Raw genomic sequence first — 26,526 nt, 5'->3', positions numbered from 1 at the left:
TGGAAAATGATACGTGGACACATAAAGCAGAGCTCGTTTGTAGCACAGTCGAAACTGATTGGAAATGATCTTCTCTAGACGTCGTTGTTATGTTCTATCAACGTCGACAGGATTTCCACACCGATCTTTTCCAGATTCGACCGCATGTCATTGCCAAGAAAAAGTCACACGCGCGCGAGCGAAAAGAAAATCCAAGCTGGTTGTGATTTTCCCCGCCGCGTGAATGTTGCCTCTGTGAGCGGCACCTGGATTTCTACTGGGTTTTTCACCTGCTACACAAGAGCCCGGCGCGTCTCCCATGTGGAACACGATAGCCAGGCCCCGAGGCCCGGGTCTCGCCCGGTCTGGCCTGCCCGCCGTCATGTGAGACGCTCTTCTTGTGAAACTCCAAAAAGAGCCGGCCGGGGCCCACGGGAAGCGAGCTCGGCGGAGGTCACTTGACAACGCAGAAATGAGCCTTCACGTGATAGCTCCTCAAAGCACTTCTTCTCCCTCTCAAGTCCACCTCGCGCTCCATAAAATCTCACACAAGCATCTCCCCCCCCAAAAAAGCGCTTCGCCATCTGTAAACTATTCCCGTGCTCATGACATCTGGCACAAAGCTAATATTCATCACCCTTTGCGCTCTTGGCACTTGTGGGGGAAACAAATGGGTATATTAGAAAGCTTAAATGTCATAATTCTCCCACGTGGCGCCGGAAGCAAGACGGCGCACTTTTGCACATGACCAAGTGGCAGAAATTGGCGACTGTTCATTTATTTATTTATTTATTTTTTTCCCCAGGCGGCTGAAAAACGTCCGACACCTCCAACGTGGCGCGGCGCGAGCGACGACTCGTAATCAGATCGTAACAGATTAGCCTAGATAGCGCTCGATAATGTCAGCGTTTGCCTTGAGACGTAACACTAAAGAGATGAAGCGTCATTAGTCTTCTTGATAGCGCTGTTTTGTTGAAACCTTCCCGTTATGTACATTGGAGATGAAAGATTAATCCGCGCTTTGTGTGTGTGTGTCTGTGTGTGTGTTTTTATTGCGGTGAAATAAGGTTTGCGAGGGTATGATACTTATGAGATCTACAGTAGTAGGCACACGTGTGTATTTGCAACAAGATAAAAGCTATTCATGAGATATTTTGGCCTACGTTTTAGCCCCTTATGTCACTGCTAGTTGAATATTTTCATGACACCAACATATGGGGGTCCACAAGCCAGAAAAAAAGTATTTTCATTTCATGCGTTGCACCCTCAAAAGGATCAAAAATTGTAGGAGAATAACCCTATCTATCTTCTATCTGTAGACGGGATTTTCCATCAGCGACGCTTGGATTTGGTCCATGTCAACACACAACTCGAGCTAACGAAAATTTATGATAAAAACTAAAATTGGCAAAAAAAAAAAAAACGAAATAAAACCAAAAAAAGACTTCTTAAGGTTAAAAGACTGATTATAGCAAAATCACCCTTTGTTTTTGTTTTGTACGTGTGTGTGTGTGTGCGTGTGCGTGTGCGTGTGCGTGTGCGTGTGTGTGTGCGTGTGTGTGTGTGTGTGTGTGTGTGTGTGTGTGTGTGTGTGTGTGTGTGTGTGTGTGTGAGAGTGAGTGAGAGGCGATTGATAAAATATTCTTTCCCTTGGTTGGCCCCGGGGCATTTCAATTGCCCCTGGCTCCTTCCAGTCACTGGCCTGCTCCTTAATTGCCACACACACACACACACACGCACGCATGTCCATACACACAACCAGCGTGCTTGGAAACACATGCATAAAGAAAAGGCCGTACGCACACAGACCGATGCACATCTATGCATGCATGCATGCATGCGTGTTGCACTCACACACACACACACACACATACACATACACGATCCAGCCTTGCACCCCCACGGCCGAGCACCACCCTTCATTGATTCGGCCCTTCTTCAACCTCTTCTTCCTCTTCTTCCTGCTTGTTTTCGTGTCTTGAGCGTGTTTGGGTCGTTTTGGTGCAAGACCGGCCATCTTGAATGTGGACACTTGACGCTTGATGACGTCATGCTTTTGCAATCTGTTTATTCTTAGGACATACAGTCGAAGAAAAAAAACAAAACCTCAAAATGCTTTGTTAAAAAAAAAAAGCTCAGTGAAACCACTTCTTTCGTTAATGGCCCTAGTTAAAAAAACACATGTGCAGTATATATATACAGTATATACATGATATGTAACATTTCCTCAACATGTCGACCACCTTCCTTCCCTCCTCCTCCTCCAGAAGTAGCCTTCACTCTTCCCTTTGCAGAAATTAGCCCCAGACCTGGCCGAGGTGATCGGTATCAAATTGCGGCAGGAACGGTAATGCTGATAACATTGACGGCACTTCCTCCGCTTTCTGCCTACTAGGTAACTGTAAGCATTAGCATCACTGAAACCAAAACCGTTGGCGTAAGCGTAACCGGGTTGCGCGAGGCTCACCCTGCGGAGGACAAGTCAGGAAGAAGGCTTTGAGTTTCAACACAAAAGCCAACTTGGTAAATGTATTACGTTTGTCTAAACCACCTTTTGAAATCTTATTTGAAAACCTTACTCTAAAACCTTACGCCTAGTTCGATACACCTTGATACTTTTTTAATCCTAACATGAATTTGAAACCCAAATTTATAGTCCTCAACCTGGTTTGAAACACAAAATGTGCTTTGAAGCCCTAATTTGTAATCCTAATTTAGACACTTGACCCTGGTTTCAAACCCAAATTTAAAATCATGATACAAGCTAGAAACCTAAATATGAAACACTCTGCTTTGTTTGAAACCTAACCTTGCCTTCAAACAAATGCGGCTTGCAACCTTAATTCGTCACCAACATTTCAAACCCTTACCGTCGTTCAAAACCGTGACATGAAATCCTAGCCCTAAACCCTAATGGCATATTAAAACCCTATTATGAAAACTCTGTCTTTTGTTGAAAACCAAACGCTGTTTTTAATCCCGACCTTGAAACCACCACCCTGATTTAAGACCCTAATTCTGAAACGCTAACGTTTGCTTGAATCTCTAACCCTTGCTTAAAATCCTGCCTTGAAACCCGAACCTTGATTTCAAACCTGAAAAGGTAACCCTATCTTGCATAAAACCCGATCCTAATTCCTTCTTGAAACCTAATTTGAAACCCTAACCCTGGTTTGAAAGCCCAGCCCGAGCTTTGAAACCCTCCTTTCACTTCCTAACCCAACTTTGAAAAGCCCGATTTTGCATTTTCGATGCCAGGATGGGCTTTGATAGTTGGTTTCGATGTGTTAACATGATGTAAGAGAAGGCACCAAAAACAAGGCAAGGGTCTTTGAACGCGTCGTTTGCGATGCTTCTCGTGATCCCCTCTTTTCCCTCCTTCTCTTTCCTCCCTCGGACGCTCGCTCGCTGGCTCACTTGCTCGCGTTCACCAGCGAGACATTTGCTTCTGTTTTCCCAACTCGCACGGGACGAGCCCCTGGGTTTGTTATTGTAGGCTTTGCTAAACATGAGCTGGTCTTTACAGCGGATTCAAGAGCATTTGCTTCCAATGAAAATCTGCTCTTGGATTACAAACGCCTCGACTGCACGGACGGACCCGCCCGCACGCTCAGGCACCGTCTGAACTTGAGGCTGCTCAGCCCCCCCTTGAACAAAAGTTTGATTTTTTTTAAATGAAATTATGACAACGGAACACTTTCCATGTGCCTTTTTACCCTTTGAGGACACCCCATTTGCTCACAAACAAGCCTACGAGATACAATAAACATACACCGGTGCGAGCGTGGGTATTAGCTACATGACTCCAGACCTGCTGTTGCATTCTGGGAATTGTAGTTTTGGTGTGTAGATGTTATCATCGGAAGATTTTACAGGTGTGGGTTTGACTTCCCGGCATCCAAAATCACAGTGGTCCTTCAAAGGTTACTAGTTTTTGTGGTCGTGATGCCTCATGGGTACAAGTCTGACAAGTTTCATATCTACATAAATCTAGTCGTGCCTGCAGTCCAAACACGCAATGATTCCCTGAAAATTCCTGCTTGTCAGGTTTCTGCTGTAGCAGTGCCAGGAACTTCTGGCGACTTTATATTTCCTGGGACTCAAAAGGTCCATTTGCATATTTTCATATGCCCGTAGCCTGCCCCCAAAGGTTTGGTAGGCTCTTCTTTTGGCCGTGCTGAATTGCCCCAGACCTAAATTTTAGATCAAGTTCCAAATAGGCAATATTTATTCAAGCGTTGATGTTCCTGCCATTGACGTGCTACCTAAGCTTTTGTTGTCGGTATTCATTCCTGGAATAACATCGAGACAAAAGTAACTACATTTAGACTCTCTGCAGTCCAAACCAACAATGGTCCTAGAAAAGTTCCTCGTTCCCATGGTTGACATGCAACTTGGATTCAAGTTTGACAATTTATAGAGTCGTTCCTGCTGTCCGAACATGTGCTTCTCTGAAATTCTTGGTTCTGGAGGACAGTTTCTGCTGTTGAAGGACTTGATACTTATAGTTCCTGTAGCTAGAAATAGCCAATCAGATATATTCAGAGCCCGGCCCAAAGTAACCCTCCAGCAAGGACCTCTTTCATACCTGTAAAATTTTCCTGGTACTAAATTTGGACAATACAGTAGCTCACAGTGGCCCCTAAAAGTTCCTTGTCCTTGTAGTCGAAACCTACCTTTTGGCTGCAAGCGGTGCGTCCACACCCACCACGGCTGTGCCGCCATCTTCCTGCGCCTATGTGCGTGATTAATGTTTGCACCTTTGTCTCTGGAACCTTCTTTTATCACCGCGACATCATTAAAAAACTCTCCATATGTGCGCATATGCATCTTCGTATAGAAGGAGCTGGCAGTACGGATCTGGGCGAGCTTACTAGCCTAACGGCGTGTATAATTCAGGTGCCCCGCAGGCGCGCTTTCAGAAATTCTTTTGCCCGAGGTAATGGGGAGCAAAGGCCCCAGGTTTTAGGCCGCTGATTATTCCGCTGATGGCGGCGGGCGTGGAAAAAAGTCATCTCCAGCCGGATTAGCGCCAACAGCCCCATTAATTATCAATGTGCTCCGGGTTTAGCGAGGTGTCGCTCCCGCGCCGCTGGAAGCCTTGCGAGCTTTAGAAGTGCTTTGTGTGTAATCAATAAATAACCGCAGCCAATTCTCACAGCGCTTTTTATTTGTATATTTTTTTTTCGTCTGCACTCGCAGCTCAGCTAAGTCGCTTGTTTACCGCTCCTCGTGTTTCTTTGATGAACGTCATCTGGCTTCTTATTTAGAATACCGATAGCAACAATTAGGTCCATATGGAGCGCTAACAGTAATTGGTGAGATGTGCTTGTGGATATCTATAGGTACAGTATATGAACGAATGCAGAGCCTTTGAAAGCGCCGCCCCAACCCTTTTTAAGCTGTCTAGCCCCTCAGGTGAGGTGAACTGGCCTTAATATAGCGCCTTATCAAAGCCCTACAGGTTGCTGTAAGCATCCGTGACACCATTGTTATGAAAAGCAGCTAGCTTTGTTAGCGCCATTTTTTTTCACGCTACCTTTTATTTGGCAGTCTCCCCTTTTGTACCGCCGTGTTACTGTTTTCTAGCGCGAGTCAAATGGCGGAATAACTATCACCCCCCGCCCCCATATCCCCCTCCACATGCAGGATAATAAAGACTAAATCTCTCTGTTAGTTTCAATTCTGCGCGGGCCAGGATGGCTGAGTGGGGAAATGCGACCTTACAAGTCCTTTGTGCTGGGATGCGCGCTGTGTTTTGACTGTGAGGGTTATGAAAGGCAGCGATATTTATAAAAGTATTAAAAATGAATGCGTTTATGACGCGCTATTCACTTTGGGCTATTGTCACGTTTGCATACAAAGCCCGACTCCCCCACCGCCATCGCCCGGGAATTCCTCGCTATTTTATTGCCCTTTGAGGTGCTTGACGTCAACAAATAGCATGTCTAATGTCTCGTCTTCTATTTTTTATTTTTTTCAGGTGACGGCCTGGACAACAGTGTGGCCTCGCCGAGCACGGGCGACGACGACGACCCGGATAAGGAGAAGAAGCGCAACAAAAAGAGGGGCATCTTCCCCAAGGTGGCCACCAATATCATGCGGGCGTGGCTCTTCCAGCACCTAACGGTGAGTTTGGATTTAAAAAAAAACCACTCCCTGACTCGATTTTTTTTCAAAAGTAATCCACTATTGCATTCATTCAGTCAGCATGTAGTTCTTCCATCTCTATGACTTTGGTTTCTCTTTATCTCTTTCATATCAAAAAGTTTCTGACTGGATTTTAAAGTTATTTTAAAAACTATTTTAGAATTCTATTTACTCAGTCGTCAAGTGTTGCTCTGCGGCACAGTGGTCGGCTGTTTAGCACGCCCGCCTCACAGTGCAGAGGTGCAGGGTTCGATTCCGGCTCCGGCCTTCCTGTGCGCAGTTTCCATGTCGTGCCGGCGTGGGTTTTCTCTGGGTACTCCGGTTTCCTCCCGCGTTCCACAAACATGGCATGGCAGGTTGATGGAACACTCTAAATTGTCCCTGGGTGTGATTGTGAGCGCGAATGGTTGTTTGTCTGTGTGCGCCCTGTGATTGGCTGGCAACCGGTTCAGAGTGTCCCCCGCCGACTGCCCGAAGACAGCTGCAATAGGCTCCAGCACGCCCGCGCCCCTTGTGTGGATAAGCGGATTAAAAAATGGATGGCTGGATCAAGTATTGTTATGCCCTCTGAGACTCGGGATTCCCTTTTCTCCAAACAGAAATGTTTTTCTTCAAAAATAATCATGAGAAAAGAAATTTGTGGCCTTGGAAATGTTTCCTTTCACTTAGTCGGCTTGTGGTAATGCCAGTTCTGTCATTTGGGTTTCTCTTCTGTCCATACAAATAGAATGCTTCCCGCTGAGACATGAGAATTCCATTCACTCATGATGCACACATAGTTTCTCTTTCCGTGACTTTGGTTTCGAATGAAGTCCCGCCTTCCCGTATTGTCACCGATGTCACTGTCACTAATTAGATTTGAAAAACTGCCTGTTTTCTTGAATTTCACTCTTCCAAGTATTGTCATAAAAGTCATTCAAAGGGCAGTCACCAGTCAGATACAAAGTATCATATACTAGATTTTGTTCCTCAGTTGCTCTCAGCGTCACATTTCGTGTGAAAACATCTCGACGCGACCGCAGCCACTTTGGTTTTTAGCACGCCAACCGACACGTCAATGTTGGCCGGATCACAGCCCCTACTCATTTTTCTTCTTCTACTGTCACGCTGCATCTCTCTCATAAACACACACTTGTGTTGTCATCTGCTCCAAGCGTGGCACCCCCCCCCCCCCCCCCCCCCCAAGCTAGTGGCTTGTGTAGATGCTTTGATGGAGCGCTTATTAAAAACAAATATGTCATTCTTTCAAAGAGACCTAAAATGGTGAGAAGCAGCTTGTGATTTCACTCGATGTGCTGATAGCAGCAGCGGCAGCGGACCACAAGATCACGCCAGGGCACTTCCTCGCTCAGTGAGGACTTGATGGGGGTTCATCTTTACACTTGAACTCATCTAACCCAAAATGTCACGCCAACACCGCGGGCTAGCTTCATTCCCTCAGCGTACAAGGCTGGGTTTACACTCCAATTCTAAATGCCCAAGAAATATGTAATTATAGCGCAGTGAACACACACCCCCGCCCCGCCCTCCCATTAATCGCGGAGGGTTTGTTGCAGACCCACCCACCATATGCAATATGCAGAAACCATTTTTTAAAAAATGGAGATAATTTTTCCCATGGCACACTGTTTAATGATGTTGAACTGCATTAAACGTGTTTGAAACAAATAACATATGCATGTGCCTTTTAAGAGGCAGCTGAAAAGTGCAAAACGACTGGGACTTTCCTTTCCCACTGGCGAAGGCATTCCAATAAGTAAATATCCTGTTTAAACACATTAAAAAACCCAAAAAAAGAACGCTTCAAAAAAATATGATAAAGCGACGAGTGGCCCGGTGGTCGAGTGGTTCGTGCATCGACCTCACAGTACAGAGGTAACGGGTTTGATTCCAGCTCCGGCCTTCCTGTATGGAGTTTGCATGTTCTCCCCGTGCCTGCGTGGGTTTTCTCCGGGTACTCTGGTTTCCTCCCACATCCCAAGTACATGCATGGCAGGCTGGTTGATCACTCGAAATTGTCCTTGGGTGTGAGTGTGAACGCGGATGGTTGTTCGTCTCCGTGTGCCCTGCGATTGGCTGGCGACCGGTTCAGGGTGTCCCCCGCCTACTGCCCGAATACGGCTGGGATAGGCTCCAGCGCGCCCCGTGACCGTCGTGAGGATATAGCAGATCAGAAAATGGATGGATCGATATAGCGGTGATGTAAACCTTGATGTAAAGTCTTTGTGTCATTTTCAAACAATGTAACACAATGAGGGGAAACAAAAGAACCAACGCTTGGAAGAGCTAAAGTCAGCATACGTGCCCCACCTGAGGTCACTCTTGGGCGGACATTATTCTAATATCGCCTGGCCACTTGGCTATGGAAGCCACAACAAAGTTTTCCATGAAACTTTTTCGAGAATTAGTTTTACTGAGAATTTGTATAAAGGCACAAATGACACAAATTCCTATCACGCCGAATTGACAGTTCTCTATGGATGGATGGGCGGATCGTACAAGTGAGCCCGTAGTTGTGAGCCGTCCTGTTTCGAGGAAACGGGACGACCTGGCGCTAATACGTGAATATCTGCACTGGCCTGGTTTTATCGCATGCCTCATTTTTTTTATAGGATTGCCATCATTTTAATCGCGCTACTTTCCAGTTAATGCCACCCTTACTGGCTGCCTCAGTGTCTCAGCTTCTGCTTTTTGTGTTACATCAATTGCACACATACAACCCCCCCCCCTCCATTATCTTTCAAGTGTATTTAATAATTGAGCGCACATGCAGGAGAAGTTGTTGATACAGCAAAACCAGACGAGAGCAGTGGGACCCTCCCCGCTCACGTTCGGGCCCTCAGGGGGAGTCGTCGTTGTGCCTGAGTGGAAGGGAAGGTGGGTGGTGGGAAGAAGCTGCCAGGAGATGGAGTCGGAGGTGGCAGGAGACATTGTTTCGGCATCTGATTTCAGCTTTTGGGGTTTTCGGCTGATGTCTTAAACCCAATTCCAGCAAGAATGTAAATAATTTGGGGGATTAGTGGACCTTGGATGTCATCAATAATTTCGATCAGCGATGAGCAACCTGAATGCTGGAGGGGGCACAGGTTTTTTTCGGTGCTATGGGGGGGGGGTCACAGACCCACGCACTTTTTTAACCAGATGTATTGCAAAAAATGCTACTTTTTGGGCATAAGTGTCAGAGCTGCAGCGCAGGCCACTGAGGAGGAAACACGGTACTGCCTCTTCAAAGTATCCCATCATGCATTTGGAATCGACACCTTGCTGCCCCGAACCCCCCTTTGCCTTCATCCAAATGGTATTTTCTTGTTTAATTTAACAAGAAATGAGTAGTAAATGAAAGCTCGGGCCTCCGACGCGCCCCGTGCTCCGCTCTCCTCTCCCCTCTGAAAAGGCAATTTGTGAAATTACGTGATGGAGTAATTAGATGGAATTCACAAGCACGGCTCAAACCCCCACCCTGGCATCACCCCCCCCCCCCCCCACCACCAACTGTTATTCACGTTCATGGCTGCCTGCCTCAAACAGGGAGGGTGTTAGCGTGTTAGCTGGCAGACTGGGACACGATCTCGTCGACATTATCGCTCACGCTCCCGTCGCTGGCTGAGCTCCCCGCCTATTTGTACACGCTGGCGGCGTAACGAGAGGCAGCCGCGATCGCAGCTCGTAAACACAGCAAAAAAAAGAAGAACCCCCCCCCCCCCCACAATGCAACCACCTCTGCCCCCTCCCCACCAACGCCGCCACCTAATCTTGCTTTTAAAATGTATAAAACGCACCAAGAGAGCGTTTAAATAAAAAAATAAAAATCCTGGCATAATCCACCGTTAATACAATTAGAGGCGAATTTAAGCGCTCGTGTACCCACATGTGCTACCCTTACTAGCTCAAAACACACACACACACACACACACACACATTGAATAGAAACAAAAAAGCCACATCATTCATTCAAGCACTGGAAAAGGAGCCATCATGTGCAGGAGAATTTACTAGGGGTGTCACGATTCTCCCAAACTTGAATTTGATTTTCGATTTTAGGGTCACGGTTCAATTCATTCATTTTCCGATCCGCCTTATACTCACAAGGGTCGCGGGGCGTGCTGGAGCCTATCCCAGCTGTCTTCGGGCAGTAGGCGGGGGGACAACCTGAACCGGTTGCCAGCCAATCGCAGGGCACACAGAGATGAACAACCATTGGCGCTTACACTCGCACATAGGGACAATTTAGAGTGATCAATCAGCCTGCCATCCATGTTTTTGGAACGTGGGAGGAAACCGGAGTACCCGGAGAAAACCCACGCAGAGAACATGCAAAGTCCACATAGGGAGGCCAGATTCGAACCCTGCCACTGCACTGTGAGGCGGACGTGCTAACCACTGGCCCACCGGCTGATGTAATGAAGTGTAAGATGAGGCTGTGACAATAGCGATATTGAAGTTTTATCGCAAATTGTATCGCAAAGCAAAACGATGTGATACCCCGAATTAGCGGTTACTTTCTGCTTCTCAGTGGACTGTATTTTCAAGGTAAAAATACTGAGTCTTACTTTTGAAATTGCATTTTCCACGTCACGTTTTCATCTCAATGCACAAAGCTTGCCCATTTAAGCAAAGCCGAAGCCCCGTGAATCTATTAGGAATGCTTCTTTTTTTTCTCTCTGCGAGCAGCAATTTCAAGGAAATGTGCCACTTCACAAGAATTAGCCATCCGTGGGCCGTGCGAGCGGTTTGCCATTCGTCACTCTTCGCGACACGTAATACGCGGGGACGATCGGGATCGCGCCGATGAGATCGCCGCGGATCTGCCGAGCGCTCCTGCGGGTGCCGAAAGAGGCCAAAATCGGCCTCAGACGGCGTCAGTCTGAGACTGTTTATTGCTGGAGCCTGAACATGTCATCGCGGCGGTCACCTGGGGCAAGAACATCAGTGCGCCCTCAAAAGAGCGTCACTTTTGTGCTTCCCCCCCCGCCCCCCCCTCTTCGTTATAAGGGCTGACTTTGTAGACATAAGTCCTCATCAGTCGACCCTTGTTGCCGTTCCTCCCCAATCTTCATTCTTCATCTTACCAAGAAATTTGCGATGTTGCATTCCACAATGCTGGAAAGACGATTAGAGGAAAAATTGGGGAAAATAAGAATAAATCAATAAATTGATAAATAATAGAAACCCAGTGAAAAGCTACGTTTAGCTTAATTATTATTATTATTATTATTCATAGACAATGAGATCATCATTGAGCTTCAACCTCCATTTAAAATCTGCAAATTGGTGTGTAGGTATAATAAATCAATAATTGTGTCAGGTCATGTTTCACAGTTGGATGAATGAATGGACCAGTTAACAAACGATACCACATTTTATTTGGCGTTTTATGTTGACGTAATTTAGCGTGCACCAAAAGTCTTTTGAGTTTGGGGTCAAATTAAAAGAAATATGAAGCAAAATTATCTAATTTCCTGAAATAAAGGCTTTTTATTGTTCTTAAAAATGACACTTTGTCCTATAAATGTGCCATTTAACGGTCATGCCGCAGTGTGTCTAATTTGCATCCACGGCTTCATTAAATCATGTGTGCCACAATTATGAGCGCCAGCAAAACGGCACCTAATCTTTTCCGAATAATGTTTCACTTCGACCATTTCCTCTTTGCACAATCTCTCGGAGTCATCCTCATGTCTCCTTTTAAGCTCGCGCCACAGGTTTTCAATGGGGTTGAGGTCTGGGGACCGCGGTGGCCGTGGGCGGAGCTTGATTCCGTGTCTGGTGAAACATATGTCTACAATTTTCCATATGACACTATACAGTTGAATTTATTTGAAGGACTTTAATTTATCTTAACCAGGGCCAGTTTTTTTTTTGTCATTCCTTTTTTGTATTTAAAGATACAATGGTACCTCTACTTATGAAATTCATTGGTAAGACATTTCTTAACTAGAAAATTTTGTAAGTAGAGACACGTTTTCCATGTTAATGCATGGGGCTCGAAAAACAGGTTAATCAGCTAACCCCACTCGAGTTTTCAAGGCTTCCAAAAAGGCTTTTCAGCTCTCTTAAGACTTTGTTGATAGTCTCCCTTGTCTGCGGTTGACTGGCCACGTGTCCCAGTGCTGCTCACCCCATGATTGTTGTTGTTTTGTCAGAGCAAAGAGGGGAAGGGTAGGATGGGGAGGCGAGACTGCACAACATCAGCTGACCGTCCGTCTTTAGCTCCATATCAAAGACAAACAAAGACGCAATGTCCATTCTCCGCCGCGTGCTGCGCAGTCACATCTCCCCTTTGTTACGCGATTGCGATCTTAATGCAGTCTAAGTGGCCGTCGGAATCGGAGGCGCCAGCGCTTTGACGCCTTTCAAAGAGAGGGCAGACGGCGGCGCGCATGTGCCAGCGACCTAGCGTGACGGCCGTGACGTCGGAGAACAAGCCGCAGTTCTTTGCACGCTCTGAGATGCTTCATGTGAGGCGGTGGGACTGCCTCTGGGCTGTTCGTGTGTTAGACCGTGTGTGTTTGTTTGTCTCTGGTGTGAGTTGCGCTGTCATTGGTACGGCGCGGAGCGGGGGATGAGAGGGGATGATTTGATGTCTGGCTGGGCAATTTATCAATCTGATCCATTAATTAAAGTTTATTGTGCATGGCAATCATTAAAAACAAAAAATAATGGATGTTTTTTTTTTTTAACTTATTTGCAGCCTCCATAATTTAAAGCACTGGTTCTCAAACCGAGGGTCGTAAGTCCTGGCTTTGGGTTCTGCAAAATGGTGAAATTATGTTCTGGCGTTTAAAAAAACAGTGCATATCTACATATGGGCCCTGCTGTGCCAAGAAAACAAACAAAAGAACACAATGACTCTTCCTTAGCTTAGCTTTAGGTCAATTCCCGCTGATATGCCGTGACGCATCGCCAAATGATTCTGACTTTCCTGCACCGACTAATAATATATTTTGACCAAAGGCATGTTATGACAGGAATAAATTTATATTTTTAAAGTTCACTTGTAAAATCTTCCCTCATTAAGCTATCAAAATATGACTTTTCATCCCAACAAATGTGTCTTCGTCCTTTTGATTGATTTACTTTTTTTCCTTGAAAAAAATATACGTTTTATTTTTCTACAACAAAATAAATTATGGTAACATTTTAACCATCAAAGACAGACAACTTCTGAATTACTCTAGCGTAGTTAGGTGTTGAAGTTTGATCATAAAGCAAACATGATGTTCATGTCATTGTCGTTTAGGGGGCCGGGGTCGGGGGGGTGATTAAGATCAAGAATCGTCTTTTTGTGGGGAACAAAAAGAACATTCAGAGAATTTAGTTGACGGCTGGAACACCCAACCCAAATTGAAGGTATCAGACGCCACTTGGTGTCAAGCAAGGAAGGCAGCTGAGTCAACCTCCGACACACACACACACACACACACGTACGTGCGCGTATTCTGTGGTGCCCAACCCCCACATTGGCCCACACCTTGAAATGAAAACATCATCAATTATCCCTCTTGACAGGCCCTAGAGACCAAAGGCAGACAAGGGGGGCATCTTTTTTGTTGACTGACCCTCACACACACACACACACACACATTAAGATATTCACACAAACGCTTGCTTTTTTTGTGTGTGTGTATCAAAATAAAAACAATAGTACGATGAGCCATCTTTGCTGAATAGTGACCCATGGGAGTGTGCGTGCAACTGGGAATGATCCAGTGTCTTACATGGGGTCTTAGTGTTGTGTGGGGGGTAGTAGTATGACCAGGGCAGTGGGGTAGCGAGCGGTCCCGACACAGATTACATGAAAGGCCATCTGTTCTCTGATTGATGGACAGAATGATGGATGGACCTTTTTTTCTGCTTTTTTTTTTTTTTACAGGGGCACGGGAGCATATTTGGTAACCCGAGTGGGAGGTCATGACGGACCCTCGCTATGTGACCTCTCCCACACAAAGCAAAGAAATAACTAATAAAGCATATGTTTATGAAATTTGTGGTAGTGGTCGTGTGTATTGATGATAAAAGCGTCTCGGTAGGGTTGCAGACTTGACGTTTAGTACATTGAAATGGATGGATAGGCAGAAGAATGGATGGATGTGTAGGTGGATGGGGTTGTCGGGTGGAAGGAGTGTGGATGGATACATGGAAGGTGTATAGATGGATCGATGGACAGAGACGGAGAAGTGGATGTAACAAAGGATGGATGGGTGGGTCAATGGATGAGTAGTTGCATGGAAGGGTGTGAGGGGGGTAGATAGTCAGGAGTATGTCGGATAGATGGCTAGATGGATGATTGATAGAAGTGATCAATGGGTCGATGGAAGGATAGATGGATGGGTGAATCGGTATAATGGTAGATTGAATAGATGTACAGCTGGACGGACGGGAGAATGAAAACATACAAAACATATATTGCTACGTTCATATTGTGTCTCGTTCTACCGTTGCTTTTATGTTTGTAACAGTAGCATAGCAACATGGCCACCATAGTGACACATAATTAATAGTTAATTTGTCCACTTGCATCATCATAATGCTTGTGTGTGTTTGTGTGTGTGTCTCTCTGTCTCATCAGTGACATGATTGATGGCTTCATGCACATGCTCTTTCATAGTCTTTCTCGCTTTCATTATCAACTGTGTGCTGGGGGGTGGGGAGAGACTAATAACTCGAAAATAATAAATCATTCTAGGTCGGGCGCTACTGCATTACAGCAGATACGCGCGCTCAACTATGACATCAGCGCATGGGTGGGATGCGGAGTTCCCCACCATCACTGTGGTATTTATTGGAGAGCGAGTGGCAAGTCCAAGGGTGGAAAATACGGTCAAAAGTTAGCCATTCAGCTCGCCACTATCAAAACATCCAGCTTGGCTTTTTTTTGGGGAGAGACCTCCGCCAAGGCTCAACAATCCTAATTGGAATTAGCAATTCCTTCAAAGTTGTCATTAAGATTTACTGTATGCATTAGTCACCGAGAAATGATGACATCATCAATCCAAAGAAATGATTTAAAACACATCGTAGATAACATTTCATGGCTGGCAAGATTCGACATATGGCGAAGACTTTCCATAATTTCCCCTAACAACCCAGGCGAAACTTAGCTTTGAGGCCATTTTATGGTACCTTTGGGTGTTTCAGAAATAGCACAAATACCGTAAATAGACAAACAACACAAAAAGATGAATTTGCGAGTATTGAACCACGATAAGCTGGGAGGTTTATGGTATTGCAAGATTGGAAGAACATGGTTTGAGCTGCTCCTTTATCCAGATACTCACCAAAATGTCAGCATTTTTCTCGGCAAGCTTCAGTTGAGTTGAAAAAATGGATTACGCACTTTTTCATGCTACTTTTATTTATCAAATCAGCAGTTTTACATTAAAACGTCTTAAAATAAGTTCAGCGGCTTTGAAGAAAGTTTAGCATAGCCTCAGTTTGTGTGCGTGCGTGCGTGCGCGTGTGTGTGTGTGTGTGTGTGTGTGCGCGTGTGTGTGCGTGTGTGTGTGTGTGTAGCTTGGTTGTGTTCAGCCAGCAATATATTAACTCTGCTTTAGTGTGAAATCACATTAGTGCTAGCTGTTAGCCGCTATCCATTAAGGCTGTTTTGGTGATCCGCGGGATTGTCGGATCTTTTCTGGCTGGAGTCAGCAGCTCAATACCTTGTACTTATAGGGCCACTGCCCCCCACCCCACCTCCCACATATACTTCATTTATTTGTGTGCGTGTGTGTCTTTGTCAGTGGTGTTATTTATTCGTGTTTGTGCGCGCAAGCTGATAACCAGATATGCTAATACATCAATGGCTTTGTGTTGCTAGATTGTACATCATCTATCTATCTATCGAGCTATCTCTTGAGCTACCTGTCTATCTAGATATATATCTATGTATAGATAATTAGAGAGAGAGAGAGAGATGAACCTCAGTGAAACTAGCGTGAAAATAGCACACGCGTTTTTGTGAAAGGAAGCCAAAGTAGTTTGTACCTGAAGAAAAGCTACACAAGCACAGGGAGTATTTGTGAACCCACACAGTAAGTTCCAAACTCAGATTTGAACCCAGAAACGTAGAACTGTGAGGTAGATGTGCCAAACACTAATTCACAGTGCACCCTGCTCCTGTGACACAACCTCTCAAGCCGGTGTAATTGATGGATCGCGTGTGTGTTCAGTCTTGTGAGCGGATTCCTATATCCAGTCAAGCTGGTGGTGAATGTAGACGAGCAGCACGTCATGATGGTGGAATTCGAAGCCAAAACCAAAAGCATGACATTTTCCTGACTTCCTCTCATGATGTTATTTTTTTGTGTTTTCTCAACAAAATCGAGTTGTCTTATTTCTTGACTCTTGTTAATACCTTGCACGCTTCACCTCCGCCCTGCAATCGGGAGATGAAGCAAGTGCTGCTCACTTGTTTGTTACGACGGATTAGCTCATTGATTTGTCATAGTGGTGCACTGATGGAGAAGATGAGCAGGAGGAGGGGAAAGGAGTCCGAGCTTGGGCACTTAACAGAAACTTAACAAGAGGAGGAGGAGGCAAATGGAAGGAAAATAAAAGTGTGTGTGGGGGGGGGGGGGTGTTGTAGCGCGAGACAAAAAAGCTAAATATAGAGCAGATGCATGGAAGAGGGCATGGACAGTTGCGAATATCTACTGTGTGTGGATGTATTCGAATGAGACGTCACCGAGCTTCATCCTTTGGAGCATCAGGGAGCAATTGTGAAATTACCTCACCTACTTTTCAGCGTTTACCAGCCCTCCCTAAAGCTGACTTTCTAATTAAAACGTCAGGGGCAAAAGGGTAATTATGCTAATAACGTAATAATATCGGCAAGGTTATTAGAGTGTGCCCAAATTGCTTCCTCAGAGGGATCGGCTTTCGGCGGCAGTCACATTTCCTTATAGTCGAGTGAAATGAACGAAGCAAAATAAGCCAAAAAGGCAGGAAAGCTGGACTAATGCAGTGTTGTGAAGTCATGAAGCGATGACACATTCAAACAAACTAGTGAATGTCACAAACGCAGTGTTCTTACCTTTAAATACCCTTAAAAATCCATTTATGAATCACCATAATATCATATACAAACTTAGCTTTTGGTTTCTACCATGGGCGGAAACAATGACATCATTGACAAAAGTGAAGACCTCTGCCAAGGCCAAACAGTCCAGCACCAACTCCACTCGAGATCCAGATTTTAAAACTGTATGGTTTTGATAACTAGTCACAGAACAGGCATTTTTAGCTCCAACAAAATAGCAGCACTAGCAATACTAAGCTAGCATTAACACTCAAAACAAGCTAGCGTTGATCATAGCGCCCATGTTGGTAGCATGACTTATTTCGTTTTATTATTGTTGTTCTCTCTCTCTCTCTCTCTTTCCGAACCGCTTGATCCTCACTAGGGTCGCGGGGGGTGCTGGAGCCTATCCCAGCCGTCTTCGGGCAGTAGGCCGGGGACACCCTGAATCAGTTGCCAGCCAATCGCAGGGCACACAGAGACGAACAACCAACCACACTCACACCTAGGGACAATTTAGAGCGTCCAATCAGCCTGCCATGCATGTTTTTGGAATGTGGGAGGAAACCGGAGCACCCGGAGAAAACCCACGCAGGCCCGGGGAGAACATGCAAACTCCACACAGGGAGGCCGGAGCTGGAATCGAACCCGGTACCTCTGCACTGTGAAGGCGACGTGCTAACCACTGGACTACCGGGCCGCCTATTATTATTATTATTGTTGTTTGTAGCTTTATTTTTCTAACTAATTCAAAATCCAAAAAGAGGTGAGGAACTTGCTTGTCAAGCAGAAATGTTGCTAACCCATGTCACTTCTGAATCCTTTGCTAGTCTCATGCTCAGTTGTTAGCAAACAAAGGGATATTCCAGAGAATTTTTCTTCCGGGGCAGTGGTTTCTTAAAAATCAAATTAGAGATGAATCTGAATCTGAATAAGGAAGTATTTTTAAAGCGCAATAAAGTACGGTAATTTGTTTGAGCCAGTGGTGGGGTTTATTTTTTTATTTATTTTTATTAAAGCTCTGCTGTACTATGGGGTATCCCACTGTTGCCCCCCAGGGCGGCACACCCCCACCTATCAGCCTTCCACCTTCATGGTGATCCGGCCCCCCGAGGCGACAACGGCGCACCTCCAGCTGTGGCTGCCGTTCACCGTCACCTTTTGGAGTCCCCCCCCCCTTGTTCAAATAGTTAGTAATTAGGGGCTTAAAGAGGTTTAGTGGTCCAGCAAACTACATAATCACCCCTTGAATTAGCCCCGGCTCATCAGGCGCAGCCCAACGAGCAGCCCGCCAGCGTGCCATAAAGGGGCGGCAGGTGTGGCGAAACGTTCGGCCCACCTCCGACGATGTCCCCTCCACCCTCTCTCGAATGGCCCCAGCTAACGCAGGGCGCCCTCGTTTTTAGCATCAACCAATGCTTTTTCAACACTTCAGTCTCATCGTTCATTTACGTACATGCCAGAATCCTCTGTCTATACAGAAGGCAGCTGAGGTGGCGAGAGTACTCAATGCAGTACCATTGGCCATTAAAGACTGCTAGCTTAAGTTTGTTCAAAAGTAGGATATTATTTCAAATTGAAAGTGCAGAAAAGGCACGTACATAATGAGACAACGATTGCATTTTTTGTTTGGTCGGTCGGAAAATGTATGCCCTGGTTTTCACCAGTTAAAAGAGGATGTTTGCAAATGTCTTATTATGGAAAAAAAAAAACCCAAAAGATAATCCAGTCTGCTTTCATCGAGGAATCATGACATCGGACCATATTTTCTGTTTAGAGGCTGAAATTCTGAGCATTTGGACCATTTCAAATGAAAAAAGATCTCTAAACGATTACTCACATTATGTTGTTGTTTTTTTACACCCTGAACTGGTTGCCAGCCATTCGCAGGGCTCACAGGAAGGCCGGAGCAGGAATCGCACCCTGCACCGCTGCACTGCGAGGCTTGCATGGTGTGCTAACCAGTCGACCACTCAGCTTTTGTTTACTTTACCTTTTTGTCTTTTTTCTGTCTATGTCGTGTTACCATATTCAGTGGTGAAAAAAAGTAAAAAGCCTCCAATCATAGAAAAATCTGCTCTAGTGTTTGTACTTTACTTCCCACCCTTATGAAGCCCGATTTTGCACGGCATGGAGGGTGAATTAGACAAACGCTGCCGATGATGATCAATTACCCAAGATGAGCTACGCTTTCCACACGCCGCTAACTCCATTTGTTTCCCAAAAGGCCACAAAGCATTGAGGGAATTCCCTAAACCAACAAAAGCTGTTTTTTGGTTGTGTTTTTTTGCGAGGAAAAGCGCTCATTAATGCATGAAAACATCTGTTCAACAACCCCCCTCGCCCCATCTCCAGGAGATATGGAGAGACACTCGATGACAAAGTGCCAATTGTTGAATTATTCATGTTACAAGCTCGGAGACGTCTAAGCGCTTTTCTTTTTTGTTATTATTTTTTTGAGTGTCCTTTGTTATGCTGCATTGGAGCTGGCCCCAATCAGGGGGAATTAGGTTTGGGGAGGGCCCTTTTTTTTTTCTTGTTTTGCTCGCTCTTTCTTTCGCTTCAATCCTGTCTTTTTCTCCCTGGCCGTGTTTGTGGGGTTCCCCCTCGCTTCCCTAATGAAGTCAGTGGAATGTCACCAGATGTCGGCAGACACGTCCGACCAGTCTTGTGTACACTACCTGAAAGCAGAAAGCAGTACTTGAGTAAAAGTACGAGCAATTTCTAAGAAAATAACTTTGGTAAGAAGTCACTCTACAATATGACTAAAACTCTTAAAGTATCAGATATTTGTTACCAAAAATTGAAATCAAATGTTCACTCATCTGTACTTAACGTTAGGTATTTATTATTCAAATTTCACTCCACTCAATTTTCGTCAATAAAATGTGTGCTTTGGTTTTAGAAAATGATTCGTAATCACATCTTCTGACAGCAAATGTACTTGGTAGTAAAAGTAAAAGTATTAATAAAAAGCGAGTGGTTAGAATTTTTCAGGTAGCGCCGTTTGATAGAGGGCGGGTATGCAAAATGTGCTTCCAAAAAAGCGGGCAATATTTCCAGTAAATCAAATTTGATAGTAACCTTCATGAATTAATATAATGCTGTTTCGAAATGAACGTTTTGTAAGTAGCTTCTGGAGTTAGCGCATCTATAACTGGTGAAGTACTGTAAATGCTATCGTCCTGTTACCAAGGTGGATATCAAGCTAATGGCTAATTAGAGTCATGAAGCCAGTTTGGGGAAATTTATCAATTAAAAGGATACATTTTATTTAGGAAAGGCACAGGAGTAAAAAGGAAAGTGGACATACCAAAAAATCTACTTAAGTACATTGACAAAGTGTTTTTTTCCCTCCCCGTTACAAAACTGTGTGCAGCTACAAGACAACTGAACAGGAAGCAAATGTGGGGAGCGCGCACATCTTATTTTGGAAAGTCTGCACTTGCTCAGAGTCTTGGCATAACAATGTGCTCACCTCCACAAATATTTAAGGCAACCTCATACTGGCCTGGCAGCCCTCGCAGTAAACAGTGCGTTCCTGAATGTGTGTGTATATGTGTGTGTATCTAACCCTCGGGCCAAAAAAAAAAAAAAAAGACCCCCCGGATTAGCCGTCTGGGAGCGAGCCCGTTGCTCAGCTTGTCGCTCACCTGCCAAGTCAACAAGAGGAATCAACGTCCCGCTTGTGGATTGTTTACAAAAGTCTCTCCGAGGCGGCCATTAGCGGCATGCTAGCGCTTGTCAGCGTAACACCATTTTGATCCGGCCGGGACACCCCAATGTAAAAGGGATCATGGGCCAAGCAAAAAAGTGAGAGTTCGTAGCGTGCTAAAGAAGTTAGCATTAGCTGGTGAATATGCAGAAGTGGGGAAAGTACTCTGAATCTGTACTTGTGGAGAAGTCCAGATATTTGTGTGGGGGAAAAAAGACTGATCGAAGTTCTGTCCAAACTCTGAAATGTACCATTCACAGCCTGAAAGGTACTACAGTAAAATATGAACGATATGAATCAACCCCCCCCCACCCCCCCCCATCCTTGCGCTCCGCTTTTTAAAAAATGTCGAGGCAGCACACAAGCTAGGGGCGATTAAAATAGAAAAGATGCACGGCGCTGTCGCCACCACGCTAACAAGCGAGGAGGCAAGACGAGGATGGAGTTTTCAACACACGAGGAGATGTCGTATGACGTAAAAAAAATAAATCGCGTGCATATACGCCATTTTAAACATCACAGACGGCTGTGAAGTTGACTGGATTTGGTGACATCGGCGCTTATGTTTCTTGTCAAAGTCTATTTTCGGTACTCCTCGGGGGGGGGGGGGTTGTTTGTGCTGACACGGCAAGATGAAAACGGTGAAATAATCCTCCTCACTGTAAACTGGAGCATCACCGCAGCAAAAATAAAAAGTCGGTTTAACATGTGATACTTAGCTCCCTGTAGGGAGGAACGTGGTTTTATTGCAGCATTATGAAAATGTGACACTTTTTCTGTACGTAATTATTAATTTTCCAGTAACTTTTATGAAAGGATTTTTTTCTTCTATTAATATGTTAAGCCTGTGGGCTCGTATTCTTTCTGATACTGGATCAGGGAGGAATGTTTCCGCCAAGACTCAAACAGTGAAAAGGCAAAAGTAAGTCCCCTAATAAAAGGCGAAGAATTTGCTGAGTGGTTTTTGAATTTGTTGTCCATTTGTTGTTAGCTAGCAGGCCACTTCCTGGTTTTAGTTAGTGGGATCGTACCATTGTGGTTCCTAGAGTAGGAAGAAGTGTCTCCTGCTTGTCTCAAAACAGTGACAAAATTAAATACTCTGATGAAACTGAATGATATCATGAATTGTCTTTGTTGTTGTTGTTGTACATTCATTGTTTGTTAGTAATTCACGTACAAATGTTACAAAGTGGGATCATACCGTTGTTTTCATTTGTTTGTTGCGTTGACCAGCTCATTCAGGATCAATATTCATCTGGCAACATGACAGTAGCATAATATATTTTAATAAAATAAATCATACTCATCAGAAACGTTGATTATTCAATGTATTAATATGTGCAGATCGCTACAGATGTGGCTTACTCTAATCAACCAATCGGAGGCTGGAAAAATGCTGCCGTTGTTGTTGGCCAGCTCAACTGGCCTTGTCAGAATGGATTTTAAATCTCATGCTTCAAGAAATAGTCCCAATCCCTAATGCATTTCTAAGCTAAATTGGCCTCCACTGCTGATTCTGGAGGCCCTGGGCAGATTAGATTAACATAGCAACACATAGAGGCCAAGATCTGATTGGACAAAAATATCTCGGCCGCATCCAAGAAAAATACGATTTTGGACTCATCTCGCCTTCTTTTTTTGCCAAAACTCAAACATATACATGAGCTGTGAATCTGCAAAGGCCTTGGTGGAGGTCTGCGCCTTTCCCCGTTGTAGTTTGATTTGGCAAAGGCCCACTTACTTATATTAACAGGCAAAATAGCACAAGAGTCAGACTGATAAGATGAGGGAAAACATAACCCTCCCTCGCGTCCCTCCCCTCTGTCCTGGCAGCCACATGCTTGCAGCGAGCAGGCTGCGAGTTCTCATGAAAGCGGTTGTATATTTGGAAAAGACGTATCATTAAGATAGAGCAGAGGGAGTGAGGAGGAGGAGGAGGGGAGGATGCGCCGAAACTTTCCATCTGCTGCTTTCAAGAACACGTTCCCCCCCCTCTCGCTCTCTCGGCACGCTGAATCCAAGCCAAAGGCCATTAGGAGACGCAGTATCACACACCATATTAAAACTTCACAGTTGGGACAGATTGGAGTTCGTTTGGCCCGCTACAAAAGCATGAGGGGAGGATAAAAACACATTGCGTGCATCGGTGGACTGTTTACGTGTGGCGTTATTGGAGAAAGTCGTGCTTTTTTTGTAATTATTTTTACAGTTTTGACTTGGCATTGTTTCATTCTGTTTGCTAATTTAGGATGCCGACGTGCGTTTCATCACAAAGTCACCAGTCTATGGCGGCCTTTCCTCAAACCTCTTAGTTTAGTTTTAGCCGTCTATCAACTACTTTGTTTGCATGTTTTGTTTTTTTTAGAGTTTGTGCGGATGTAAAAGCTGGTCCACCTCTCGAAGAACGTTATAAAGTCTGGTCCCAAAGAAGCCGCAGGATGTGTGTCCGTATGCGAAGCGTAGCCACGCAAACAAGCTGCATTTGTTCTGCGCGGGTGTAGCCTGTGGCGTGGACCCTCCCCCCCCCCCCGCCCCCCACCCACACCCACCCCAATGCCTCCCATAATATATCACGAGTGAGACTCTCCTGCATTGGCCGCATTTGCCTTTTGTTCTCCCTACCGGATGACGTATCATCATACGCTCACATGACGAGCTCCGACATGCTAGCTACATCATTTGTACCGATGGACCCGAAGCAAAAGTCCAAACAATTGCGTATTAGGACGTCCCATGCATGCAGACGTCAGAGAGGCGTCCCATATCAGTTGTTCTTGTGTACCTTTGTTGTTGAAACTGTCTTCTTTTTACATATTATGATTTTCCTGTATAGAACGTTTTGCCCGCAGCATAGCAAGTTACCGCACTAAACCCGTTAAGAAGTGTAACTACCTCGTGTTGTAGCCGCAATCTGTCAATAAAGAGAGTGCATCTCATCTTCAGGCTGGTGGCCGACATGGCTTGTAGCATGCTTATGGCAGCATTTCAAACTTGATAACTCATTTTTGTAATAATTCTGACTCATTACTGTATTTTAGTATTTATTACAGACTGCCTACTCTGCATATGTGACAATTTCCCTTCTTGGTTTTGTGATATATGGTGATGCCCCCCCCCCCCCCCCCCTGATGTTGCTGGGGCGGCCCGGTGGTCCAGTGGTTAGCGCGTCAACCTCACAGTGCAGAGGTACATGGTTCAATTCCGGCTCCGGCCTTTCTGCACCTGCCCGCGCGGGTTTTCTCCGGGTACTCCACTTTCCTCCCACATTCCAAAAAACATGCATGGCAGGCTGATCGAACACTCTAAATTGTCCCTAAGTGTGAGTTTGAGCGCGGATGGTTGTTTGTCTGTGTGTGCCCTGCGATTCGCTGGCAAGCGGTTCAGGGTGTCCCCCGCCTACTGCCCGATTACGTTTGGGATAGGCTCCAGCAACCCCCGCGACCCTTGTGAGGATAAAGCGGATCAGAAAATGGATGGATGGATGGATGGATGATGTTGCTGGCAAACTATCTGGACTTACTCTCACTCTAACTGCAACGTGCTTGTTTGAATACACACACACACACACACACACACAAAACACAGGGTGGACAGCAGTTTTGCCAGAGGGGACAATGCAATTATAACTTACTGCATGGAATTAGCCTTCATGTATTCCTCCTCTTTACTCCTCCAACTCCTTCGCCACAGCCCATCACATGGACAAGGGGAATGCTGGAAGGCGAGGGGGGTGGGGTGGGGGGTGACGAGCGAGGCTCCCCTCTGCTGTCTGCCGCCCTTCAAACAAAACAGGCATGTTCATTGTATGGCATGAAAGCCTTAAAAAAAAAAAGAGAGAGAAATAAACATGCTGGCGCCACACCAATTTTACACATCCGATTGTTGTGCTCTGTGAGTCGCTCGGCATGTGTCGGCATACTTTCCGTGTGTCATATTTGAATATGTATTGAAAGGATTTTCAATACATCTCGCCAGACTTCTCGCCGGAAATATACACTTCTGATTGGGATGTTGAAATACATGAAGCCCAAATATAAAAAGAGTGCGGTTTCACATGGTTGGTCATGATTTGAGTTGTGAACACATGCTTGCTAATGGGATGATGATTTATGCAAAAAAATACAAGACTGAATCTCGAAAGAAGTGTCATTTCATGGCATTAATACAATCATGAATTTAGGCCAACTCCAGGCACCGATCCATGAGTTTGAATCGCTATTGCTGTTCTTTTGTTTTGTTTTGTTTTCTCCTGCGTGTGAGTTCAGTTGAGTCTCAACAAGGGTGATTTCACATACTAGAAACTGTCACAAATTTAGCTAAGTTCCTTCACTTTATGGCTTGGTGGAGGTCTCCGTCCAATCACTCTCAAAGTCAAACCCGAGTGCACGAACATTTGGGCGTGAATATTGTATGAATTAGATTCGCTTAATAATTCATTTGAACCTTAGGGTAGGATGATTATACAACATACATCTTCAATGATTTTTTTTTTCTAAAAACAAGTTGGAATTTATGATGGATTTTCTCTAATCAAGAATGATACATATACAGTACAGGCTCAAATATACGCATACGTTGATGTCAATCTTTTAACGGGTGTTAAGTAGGAAAGTTCTAGAATGTCTTTGAACTTGACAAGCAATAGTTGGATCAAGCAATTTTCAGAACCATCTGAGAAGCCGAAGAAGTTACAAAACATATTCCAATCATGATGCCACACGAGGCAACGTTCGCGTGAGCCCACCCGAGCGAATAAGCACCTCCCTTGACAGGAAGTGAACTCAAGTGCGCTTATTTCTTTTTTGCCGTAGCATCCGTACCCGTCAGAGGAACAGAAGAAGCAGCTGGCACAAGACACAGGCCTCACCATCCTACAAGTCAACAACTGGTAAGAGAAGCTCAGCATCATGCGTATACGATCTCATCCTTCCCTCAGGCCATGCCGGCTGCCGGTGATCAGAATTAATACCGCCACTCCAACATCAGCCCCCCCCCCCCCCGCCCCCCTCTCGCCCACTCCCCCGTTTCCTCCGCCTCCACTCGTTCCCAAACACAGTCCCACTACGCTTACGGAATCACGCTGGTGTGGATCAATCCAGACAGATATGGCCTGAAGTCATTTTCCGAAAAGCAGCGTTCATTAAGAGTCAAGCAAGCATTGGAAAGCATTCAAAATAAAATAATCAGGCGTGCAAAAAGTTAGCAGGTTAGCACAGAACATGTGCGGTTTTTAACATAGGCTCATTTTCACATTGTGAATGCTACACGTTGAAACGCCCCCCGCCCCCCACACTTGTCTGTGCGATGTTTAAATTAGCTTAATTGCTTTGTTTTATATGGGCTTTTTTGTTGTTTGTTTTGTTTTCTCAGAGCAAAAAAATCTAAATTGACCATGGATGATGATTAGCTGGTTAGCTTAGCTCCATCTTATCAATTACGGAGCTAGCGTCAGGGTCATCTGTCATTGAAACAATCTTCTCCTGGGCTTCATTAAGACTGTTATTGCCCAATTTCAATTCCCAGAGAGTTTTTCATTCACATTTCTTTTGTGTGTGTTTTCAAGGGATTCCATGAGACAAAATATGTTGTGAATACATTTTTTTTTCCAAAAGCCTTCTCCTACCTGCACTCAAAATTGTTGACCGTTAATGATATTTCTTGGAAG

The 26,526-nt window shown here is 45.1% G+C and overlaps 1 protein-coding gene across 2 annotated transcripts in view; it reads left to right on the top strand.

Moving 5' to 3' along the window:
* Nucleotides 1–26,526, top strand: part of meis1b (Meis homeobox 1 b) — an 88,548-nt gene that overhangs the window by 40,643 nt on the left and 21,379 nt on the right. Inside the window, exons 8-10 of one of the 2 annotated variants that reach the window (XM_086121527.1) lie at nt 5,963–6,108; nt 24,018–24,047; nt 25,673–25,749. In XM_086121527.1, the coding sequence (XP_085977653.1) occupies nt 5,963–6,108; nt 24,018–24,047; nt 25,673–25,749 (253 nt within the window). The remainder of the gene's footprint in view (nt 1–5,962; nt 6,109–24,017; nt 24,048–25,672; nt 25,750–26,526) is intronic. The other variant, XM_086121528.1, reaches the window with a different exon arrangement.

The sequence above is a fragment of the Hippocampus guttulatus genome, chromosome 10 (assembly GCF_054856545.1).
Source record: "Hippocampus guttulatus isolate MCC_2025c chromosome 10, RoL_Hgut_1.0, whole genome shotgun sequence".
In the NCBI taxonomy this organism is placed as follows: Eukaryota; Metazoa; Chordata; class Actinopteri; order Syngnathiformes; family Syngnathidae; genus Hippocampus; species Hippocampus guttulatus.
Note: the sequence above shows the minus strand (reverse complement) of the source record. Positions and strands in the feature narration are given on the sequence as shown.